This window comes from Polistes dominula, unplaced genomic scaffold, assembly GCF_049000335.1.
Source record: "Polistes dominula isolate Pdom_NZ unplaced genomic scaffold, Pdom_raw_medaka contig_21, whole genome shotgun sequence".
In the NCBI taxonomy this organism is placed as follows: domain Eukaryota; kingdom Metazoa; phylum Arthropoda; class Insecta; order Hymenoptera; family Vespidae; genus Polistes; species Polistes dominula.
In genome coordinates this window covers 639625-650372 of record NW_028301061.1, presented here as the reverse complement: position 1 = coordinate 650372, position 10748 = coordinate 639625, and the positions used below count along the sequence as shown (strand labels likewise).

The window sequence follows — 10748 nt, the reverse complement described above, 5'->3', positions numbered from 1 at the left end:
ACTAATTTGAACGCATTATAGATTTTTATACACCCGATTCTGTACCACAACTTCAGTCATATTTTTTTTTGTTGTTTTTTTTTTTTTTTTTTTTTTTTTTTTAATCGGAAAGAGAGGAACGAGTGAGCTTTAAATATATGTTATAAGTATAACTGGAACACAGAGAGACGATTGTTTAAACAACTCGTAATGTGTGTGTGTGTGTGCGTGATTCTTGACCGATGATCATGACAAATCATTATTTAACTTATTTTTTTTTTTAATTTTTTTCAATTTAATTATTTTACTTTGAACAAATATGTAAATTATTCTTAGTGACAAAAAGATTGACGAAAAAAAAAAAACAATGATCGAATAAAATTTGAATTCTTCACACACAACAAATTTTATTTGTAAATAATTCAATTCGAAATGTTTTTTTTTTTTCTTTTTTTTTGTAAAATAAATTTTACAAAAAAATTTCATTTCACCGGACAAGAACGACAGTTTTATTTTATAATTGCGTTGTTAGTTTTATTTTTTTTATTATTTTATTATTTTTTTTATTTTTTTATTTTTTTCAATTTGTCAATTGTCTATAACTGGAATATTATAATTGAGAAAGAGAGAGAGAGAGAGATAAAGAGAGAAAGAGAAGTAGAGAGAGAGAGAGAGAGAGAGAGAGAAAGAATGAAAGATAGAAAGAGATTTTCGAAGAAAATATTTGTAGGCACACCCACATACACACATATACATATATTAATACATTCGAAGAGCGCATAAGTCCTTCAATATCAGGTTTTTTTTTTTTCTTTTTCTTTTTCTTTTTCCTTTTTTTTTCTTTTTTCATTCTTTTTGGCAAGAGCAAACCGCAATTTTTAAAATTGGATTTACCATGGACCGTCCCCAACACGAGCCTTAATAAATGACCAAAATTTCATTTATAATTATCTAAATATATATATGTATATATAACTATATGCGACTATATATTAAAAAAAAAAAAAAAGAAATAAAAAATCAAAAATTAATTACAATATAAATTGTTTATAACAAAAAAATATTGCTCGTGATGGATTACAATTTTTTTTTTCTTTTACTTATTTGTACGGTTCGCGCAGATTTAATTTATATATAATTACTGTATTATTTATATATATAATATATATAATATATATATATATATATATATATATATATATATATATATATATATATATATATATATAGATTTATTATATACGTTATATTTAATTTAATAGCAAATATATTATCACATTTAGATTGTATTAATTTTTAAGACGTCTCTTTCTGTCGATAATCCTTCAACGAATTATTCGTATGTTTAAAAATTCTTACACGATTATTAATCAAATTGTTTTATTTAAAGATGATTACAAAAAATTATAAAAAAAAATAAAAAAAATAAAAACAAAATGAAGTATACGGGGCTAACCGGACTGTTGCGCTTCGCACGGGGGACGGGGCGACCGGACTGCTGCGTTTCGCACGGTGGACGGGGCTACCCGCGGGACCGCCACGATGATAGAATATTTTTTGGGCTTGACTAACCCCACGAAGAAAAAAAAAAAACCTTTGTACGAATTATTTCGTAGTATACTTTGAAACAAACGTACGATTTCATTTACGACGATGTTGGTTGAATTTATTCAATAATTATCATCGAATAATTCGTCGAAGGATTCATCTCAAAGTAGTTTTAAGATGGACAGTTAAAATTTTCACGAAATAATATATTCATATATACACACACATAACTATAAATATTTATGTATATATACATATATATTATTTAAGAAATATTATTACTATATCAAATTCGTCCTGTCCACACACTTATCGAATTTTAAACCTAAGAAACATTAATATAGAATATATTATATAGTGTATATGTATATATACATACTTTATATATATATATAAAGTATATACGTTTAAGACACTTATTGCTACAGCAAAATTCAACAATTAAAAGATTTTATAACAACCAGTTTTTGTTTTTTTTTTTCGTTATCTGCTTTAAAGTCGAAATACGTATCTTGTTTTATTATTATTATTATTATTATTTTTTTAAAATGATTTTTATTCCATTTTCAAATTTTTCTCTTTTTTACTTTCCTTCATTTCATGGAGTCGAAACAATTCGACGAAAAATTTCAAAATGGAAGAAATAATTGCATTTCGACCTAGCACGGCATATTTTTCGTCTCTTTTACTTTTCTTGGGGGGTTTTTCTTTTTTTTTTTTTTTTACAACATTAATCTCACTTTATTTTTTTTTTTTTTTTTTTTTTTAATATTCTTCGTCGTTTGGATCCTTCTTCTTTTTCTTCTTTTTTTTTTTTTTTGGCACACATTATATATTATTTCGTTTTAAATTGATGGTACGAACATTTATGATAATAAAGAAGAGCCCTTGCTTGCGTATTTACGATAAATTAGAATAAATTTCGCATACTCACACCTGAGACACTTGCTCGGACGATACAAGCTAATTTATTTTTCTTTTTTATGTTATTATTATTTAATTATTCATTTGTTAATCGTTTCGTTTCGTTTCTTTTTCTTTTTCTTATCATTGTGTTCTTATTCCTTTACTACCTCTTATCCATTTTTAATCAACATATAATTAATTTACATACGTACCGATAATTATACACAAAGTGTATACATATATATATATATATGTATAAAAATGGAATATTTCAACAAAGAGATACTTTGAGCTAAATTACTTGCTATTATCATTTTTATAATATTATTAATAATAATATGAAATCATTCAAAATGAACAAAATGATCTCGTAGAACCAACCCATTTTTTTGTCTTTGAATACTCGTTAACAAATATTTCGAATTAACCCTTAAAGTGTACACTTGGTAAAAGTTAGTTAAAGTGCACCACTGTGAGTGTTTGACACCCCCAACGTGTTCCTGAAGCTGCTATTTAATATTTAAATTCCTCGCAATGTTTTTTTAAAGTAGTTTGATACATCTTTTTTTAAAGTAGAATAGGTTTTATAGCCATCTGAATGAACACTAGATGGCATTAGACAAATAACCAAATTTTTTCAAATTCAGTACCGTTTTCGAGAGATCAAACATTTGTTGGAGTGTCAAACACCCCATATGCACTTTAAGGGTTAAAATGATAAATATATATATATATATAAATATAAATATAAATATTTTAAATAACGTTCAGACGTTGTAAGAAAAAATAACATAAATTCATCTCTCAAACTACATTTAAATACTATGCAACAATTATAATATAATCAGGAGCCATTTTATAGGCAGGCGGTGCATATATACATAAATATGTCTTATGTATATATATATATATATATATATATATATACATAATTATGTATATATATATATATATATAAAATCATGTGTGAGATAGAGATATATATATAAAAAGATGTCGTTGATAATTCATCGTTCCACCATTTGCAATAAACACCGTTTACAAATATAAAATATCATTTAAATACAATATATATCAAAAGCAAGAAAGTATATTATTATTATAATTATTATTATTATTATTAATATTAATATTAATATTATTATACTTGTATGTGTCTTCGTATATGTGTAATATGTGTATGTATGTATGTATGTATACAATAATTACCGAGAGCTTTCATTTAGCGCTTAAATTCATTTGCAATTTTAATCTCTCAAAAGATTTTCACTGTATTTTAAATCGTTTTTTCTACAAAATGTCTTTGCATTTCTTTTTCTTCATTTTTTTTCTCATTCCCTTTCTTTTTCGGTCTTTGTTTGTATGCATGCATGCATGTATGTATGTATGTATGTATGTATGTATATTTTTGTTTGTTTAATTAATTAATTAATTATCGACTAGAACGTAGTACGATAGATTCAAAATTGACACACATTTATAAGTATTGGCTTTCGTTATTTTTTTACCACCCCCCACCCTGACACTTCTTTCAATAGTATTATTATTTTTTTTTCTTTGTTTGTTTGTTTGTTTGTTTGTTTGTTTGTTCTCCATTTTCATCACTTCATTTGTCTCTCTCGAAAATCTTAATCGATTTTAGGGGACGGTTCTTTTTATTTTTTTTTTTTATATTTTATTTTATTCTTTTATTTTATGCATATTTAAATAAGAATAAAACATGCTGTATTAATGCCTTTTTTTAAAAATAGAAATCATTTAAATGATTAACCCTTTCGCTATTACGAGACCACTATAGTGGCTCTCCATAAAATACCGCGTATTTTACACACGACGAACATATGCATGCATATGGGGGTTGGGTGGGGTCGGGTGGGACGTCAAATATCCCACACTGGACATGTTAATTTTAATGTTTTGTTTCTTTTCATTAAAAATCATTAATATCAACAAACAAAATTATTTAAAAAATCAATTGCAATTTTGATGATGCGACACGTATTAATAGCCCGTTACAATAGAAATAGCACCGCGAAAAATACGCCCTTTAGCGAAAGGGTTAAATGATTTTTAATTCAAAAAAATATCAAATCAGTCAGAAAATAGCACCCTTTTCTTTCTAGTCTCTTAGCCAGAGTTCTCCTGATAAATCGAATCTTATGAGATGATACAAGCGATGCGACATTTAAATTCAATTTTAATTATATATCAAAAAGATAGAATTAATTCAATATATATATATATATATACATATATTATAATATTTTTTTGGAACAGGAGATACTCTAGCTTTTAAATCGGTATAGAATTGCAGTCTTAATCTTTCTCATTCGTTAAATCACGGCATAATATTTATGTAAAATAAAATGAAATATACATATACATAATAAATACATATATATATATATATATATGATGCCGTGTAAACACACCTACTATCAGTCTTTCACTATGATCCAGTCTACGATTCTAGCACCATTATGCAGCTTTTATTTTTTCGTTATTATCGAAACCCAAATGGTTCGAATATCGAATTTTAGTTATTTACGTGTTTTATTTTAATTATTATTAATATTATTAATATTAATATTATTATTATTATTATTACTTTTTTTAAATTTAATAACAATAATTAATCAATTAATTTAATTAGCGCTTATTATTATTATTATTAGTATTATTATTATATGTAATTGTTATTTTAATAAAATTCGAAGATTAGAGATTGAAATGATCAACATGATCACATGCAGATTTCTAAATAAATCATTGATTTATCAACGATTATGATCAGAGATCGATTATTCTTTGAACATAGGTTTTTCTTTTTCTTTTCTTCTTCACCTTTTTGTTTAATATTAAATAAATCAATGTTATAAATAAACGCGACGAAGAGGATCACCTTGTTTTATCAATCTCTGATCATTATCGATCAAAATTCGTTCGACAATTCTTTCGTTTTTCTTTTTTTTTTTTTTCAATCGTTTATCCTAAAATAAATAAAATAATAAAACAAAAGGGTATAAAAAGGAAAAGAAAAATAAAATAATACATAGAAATATTAATCTTAATAATTAAAAATCAACGTTTCGTTCGAAGTTTTACATTTAGCCTCTTGTTCTTCATTTCACAGCCATTCACTTTCAAGATCTTCCTACCATGCTACCATTTAACAGTAGCTGAAATATCAGATAGTAATTATTTTTTTTTCTTTTTTTTTTCTAGATAGTATATATATCTATATCTACTATCTAGATAGAGGTCAAAAGTATTTCTAAACATAATTTATTATTTATTGCATCCTATTATTATCATATTAAAATTGACAAACCAAAAATTAATCTTAAAGAGGGCTATTGTAAAAATTCACTTATAGGAACCTTTTTCATCGCGCAGACCTATAATAAATAAATAACTAAATAAATAAATAAATAGAAAAAAATGAATATTTACCTTTGACTGAAAGTCGTTAAGAGGCTAAGAATATTTCCTTGAATTACTAATATCTTCGTTAGCACTAATTCGTCGACTCAGGATTAGAGGACGGTGAAGACGCGGGGCTTTGTACGACGATCGAATCATCTTTATCGTTCATAGTTGGTGCTATCAACATACCACGTGGACTGAACGTATCGCAATATAAATTTTCTTTCTTGTGAACTCGCCTAACGTGACTCCGTAAATTATCACGACGTGCACTTCTGTATGCACAATGCGGACAAAGATGTGGTTTCTCACCGGTGTGCATACGACGGTGTTGAATCAACTGAATCATTAATATTTAATCTAGGTCAAATCTATTTTTATTAATTGTACGAATATAAATATGATGAGAAATTGATCTTATTAATTACCTTTTTCAATTGAACCGTACGAAAGATACAGATATCACAACAAAAGTAACGATCATCTCTATGCCTTCTCATGTGTCTACTAAGATCAACTTCGGATGATCTATCGGCACCACATACTGCACAACTAACTCTTGTCTCTGGTGCTGTACCTCTCGCGTGTGCTCTCAAATGCCTTTGAAAAGCTTTCTCGATCGTACAGGCATAGGAACATAAAGAGCATCGATATTCCTCCCTTTCGTATCTAATTTTCGGAACAAATAATAAACCCATAATCAAACAAAATCATGAGGAACATGTAATGTAATGTATTTATACAGAAGAAGATGAAGAAGAAGAAGAAGAAGTAATAAAAAATGATTTGACTTGAGTACCTATACCTGACGCGTTGCAATGCCAGGGTACGTTTCTTTCCAGTAGGTGTCATTCCTTGAGCCACATGTGCTGCTACATGTGTTTCCATGTCACATCTACTATTCGTTGTAAAATCGCAGCCAGAGGCGGGACAAGTCCTGGATTCCCTTGTTTCCGTACCATTTAATGTTGGATGACAATCCGCTATGTGCTTTCTTAAAGCTGGTCGCGTTGGTGCTACTACATCGCAAGAACCACATGAATATCCTCGATGAATGTTATTTCCATTTGGACTACTACCCCTTGATCTGTACATCATTAAAATATCGTTTTTTTCATTATTGCAATTCGTTCTTAATATTAATAATAATGTAGTATAGTATACCTTTCCGTGTAAGAAGAGTTCTCACTTTCTGAGTCACTATCCGATGGTATATTAGGAATTTGTGTAGCTTCTAAAGCTGCAGTAGCTGCTGATAATCTTCCTAACATTGCTGTATATGCTCCTAATACCCAACCATTCAATACTGGCGACACTGCTCCCTCCTATATATTGAATATGAAGGAAATATATACTTGTAGATCTTATTAAAACTTCATTAAATAATGATATACCTTATCGAGACCTAAACATGAAATAGGATCTAGCAATTTCGTAGGAAAATTGTTGTTAGCCGACTTATGGGAACTCCCGGTACTTCCGCTATCACTTTCCTCTTCATCTTCGTTCTCGTTATTTTCGATTTGTTCGGAAGTCTAAATAATTAATGAGGAAATTTAATTCTCATATAACGAGATTGAAATGAATAATGAAGAAAATATAAACCTTACTTGATTTTCATTTTCGTCGGGCTTTTCGATGTTTTCTTCGTTGCCTTCGTTATCGTCGCCATCGTCATTATCTTCGCGACGAAAATTATCGTTATTTTCATCTTTGACCGATTCTAAATCGTTAGTACTGCCGGAAGATTTGGTAACCAATTCCATTGGGCCATAGGGTGGGCCAGATAATGTTAATGGCAAAGGTACCATATTTGTTGGCTGATGTAGGGCACTTAGGGCTAAAGCAGCCCTCGGAAGTAATTGTGTCGCATTTGGGGGTAAGATTGGATGTCTACGGGCGAGGCGCGGGTCTCCCCAAAGTTCACCCGCAACGTGAAGACTCCAAATCCCATATTCCATCTAAAGAAAATATCTTCGATAGATACATTTGTTTCGATGTATATATTTTTAACTCGAAACGATCGAAAGGGAGATCTAAATTTATTTCATGGAACACAGATTAAAGAGAAGAAGAAGAAGAAGAGGAAGAGTTTTAACGAGCAATTACCCGTCTTATGATCTGTGACGTCAGACATGTGCCCCAGTTCGATAATTTGACTGAAATGGTTGAAGATAAATTAACTTAATTGTGTGTATGGGTCCCAAATAAAACGAAGAGATAGACCCTAAAGAATTATTCTTCTGAGGAAGAATAAGATGGACAGAGGGATTGGATGTTTCTTACATGGTGCCCCTCTGGTGGCCTACCGCAACTGTAGCCGATCGTCATTACGTAGTCTCATCCCCCATGCAGTAGTAATAGACCATGTTAGGTCCTTGCAAGAATCGGCCGATTTTAATCGTGTTATAGTGTCGAAAGTGTTAGCCGCATGTACCACCAAATAGATAAAAATACAAATGCACGATAGATAAATAGGTAATGGCAAAATTAATAAGTATGTAAACGAACTGCCCGGATACGTGCTGGCGCAGAACGAACGAACTCGCGATATTCCTGACCATCGGACCAACCCTCGTGCATGCATACTTTAGCATAACGTTCTCTATACAATATCTAAAAAGAAAGAGAGAGACCGAGAGAGTGCGGGGGATGAGAATTGAGTACGTGTATGTGTATATATGAGAGAATGAGAAAGAGAAAGATAAAGAGAAAGAGAGAGATAGATAGGGTTCCCCTCTATTCGTGTAAAGCGCCATCCTTGTCGCCCTACTGCACTGACCCCCTCCCATTGCTCTCTCTCGCGAATCGATTTGTTATTGTTTTTGTGTCTGCGGTCGTCGCGGCAGGAGGCGAATGGGAGTATATATCAGGGAGGAAAAGAGAGAAAAAGAGAGGGAGAGAGAGAAAAAGGGAGATACGGTGAGAGAAGGGGATGCAGCCAGGGGGATACTCGTACTCAGAAGTCTCGGTTTTCGGAATGGCTGGGATAAAAGGGTAAAAGGGCAAGAGAGGTTGCCGGCGGCAGTTCGTGCCTGGGAGAGAGGTGGCGGTACCGCTGGGATGGATATAACATACTGGTGAAAAAGAGCGAGGGAAAACGGGTGCTCGGAGTATTTGGTGGGTGAGGTAAAAGAGCTGGAAGAGGTGGAAGAGGAGAAAGAGGAGCTGGAGTACTAGATCGAGGGTGGGAGATTCGCGAGGTTCTCGCGAAAAGGGTAGTAGTGGTGGTTGGTGGTGGTGGTGGTGGTGGTGGTGGGTGGTGATTGTACTGATGGTGGTGGTTGTGAGAGTATGGTGGGAGAATCCCTGGCAAGGAAGAGTTGTGCGGGGATTGGGGGGTGCCTCCAGAGTCAAGGGGGAAGGGGACTGAGGTAAGGCGAGGGATTCGTCGGCTTGACAGGTGACAGCCGATCGGACCACTGACGTCACAGATCACTCGCTCGACCGCTCGCACGCACTACCCGATCAACGGCACACTACAAAGACGACCAAGACGACTACTACAATAATACGGCTAGGACGAAGATGGTACACGTTCAAGAAAGACACAATCAAGCAAGCAACCAAGCAACCAAGCAAGCTGATCAACGCTCTCTCCTCGTGGAACGTGTTCTTTTCTTTTTACACTCGCGTTTCGTGTATCGAGAGAACGTACACGTATATATATATATATACATATATATGTATGTATATGCGTATAAAAGATCGCTGGAAAAGAAATGTGTAAAAAAAAAAAGGAGAGAGATACAAAGGAGTTAAGTATAAAGGAAAGAAATGAGAGATAACTTCAGGCAACGTTACAATTAAAGTGATATCTCGCAAAACACGTATTGTAAATAAATAAATGCAATTTTTAAGATTAGATTTTTTTGGCGCTAGTACGGTAATAGGGTATTTACGGTGCTAACCGGCCGATATCCCCGCGCGACGCCTCTATCTCGTTACCATTACACTCGGATGTATGAAATGCGCCAGCGGCATACACCATCCCCCCACAATAGCCCTATTTATGATTGGGCAAAATTGCTTTCCATGCGCAGAATAAAATCGCGCGCGTCTGGAAAAATCCGCGGTGCCTAGAGCGCATCAAATGTATTCTCATAAAACGCGGTTTCATTTTTTTTTATTAACCACATATCATAATTTCATGATTATTGATATTTTCTTGTTATGATTAGCGGTTCTATGTAATTGTCATCATTTTATTGAATATATTTTTTTATTAATTTTTATTCTTATCATTCAAAGAATAAAACTTGCGAAAAATTAAATATGGCGATATCTCGAGCATGCGCATAACAATCGCCACCCACGGCTTGTATTCGCCAATCAGCGCTAGTCAAAATTGTTCCGTTCGACATCGCGAGAGTACGCCACGCGTGACAACCTTCTTTTTATATCTTTTACATGTATTAAGTACGTGTGCGACGCCATTTTTTTGGTATCATCGGTCACTGCACGAGGAAATTATGGACAGTTGTGTTTTTTTTTTCTTTCGATTATTTTTATATACTATTTTATGTAATGATTGCAACAGTGGCAAATATTCGATTATTTATTCTTCATCGTTTTTTCGAAAGCTTCGTCAATCTAACTAATCGTTTTTGTTCGAAATAAATTGTAATTTTATTATACATACTTAATGCCAAGGTTTCTAATATTGAATTAAAATCAAATTATAATTTCAAAATAGACATTTTTTTCATTTCCAATGGGGGGACATTAAATATTAATCAAATATAATCTTGTAACAAATATTACTAATACAATGTTGTAACTTTTTTTCTTTTTTTTTTTACTTTCTAATCATCCCATCTTTTAGGTGTCAGTAGTGCTATTGAATTTTTAAAATCTATTTGAATGTATACTTTCGTATATCACCGTCA

The 10748-nt window shown here is 31.7% G+C and overlaps 1 protein-coding gene across 6 annotated transcripts; it reads right to left on the bottom strand.

Moving 5' to 3' along the window:
• Positions 1-3800: 3800 nt before the first annotated feature.
• Positions 3801-9909, bottom strand: LOC107070401 (uncharacterized). Of its 6 annotated transcripts, none has more exons than XM_015328571.2 (9): positions 9771-9832; positions 7969-8018; positions 7470-7820; positions 7254-7394; positions 7024-7184; positions 6659-6946; positions 6288-6528; positions 5887-6199; positions 3801-5612 (listed from the first exon to the last, which is right to left on the bottom strand). In XM_015328571.2, the coding sequence occupies exons 3-8, from the start codon at positions 7818-7820 to the stop codon at positions 5951-5953; spliced, it is 1431 nt and encodes a 476-aa protein (XP_015184057.1). In that variant the 5' UTR covers positions 7969-8018; positions 9771-9832; the 3' UTR covers positions 3801-5612; positions 5887-5950. The 6 variants fall into 6 exon arrangements, with proteins under 6 accessions (XP_015184057.1, XP_015184055.1, XP_015184056.1 ...); XM_015328569.2 differs by lacking the exon at positions 9771-9832 and adding an exon at positions 8146-9074; XM_015328570.2 differs by lacking the exon at positions 7969-8018 and having other exon boundaries at positions 9771-9909.
• Positions 9910-10748: the final 839 nt, after the last annotated feature.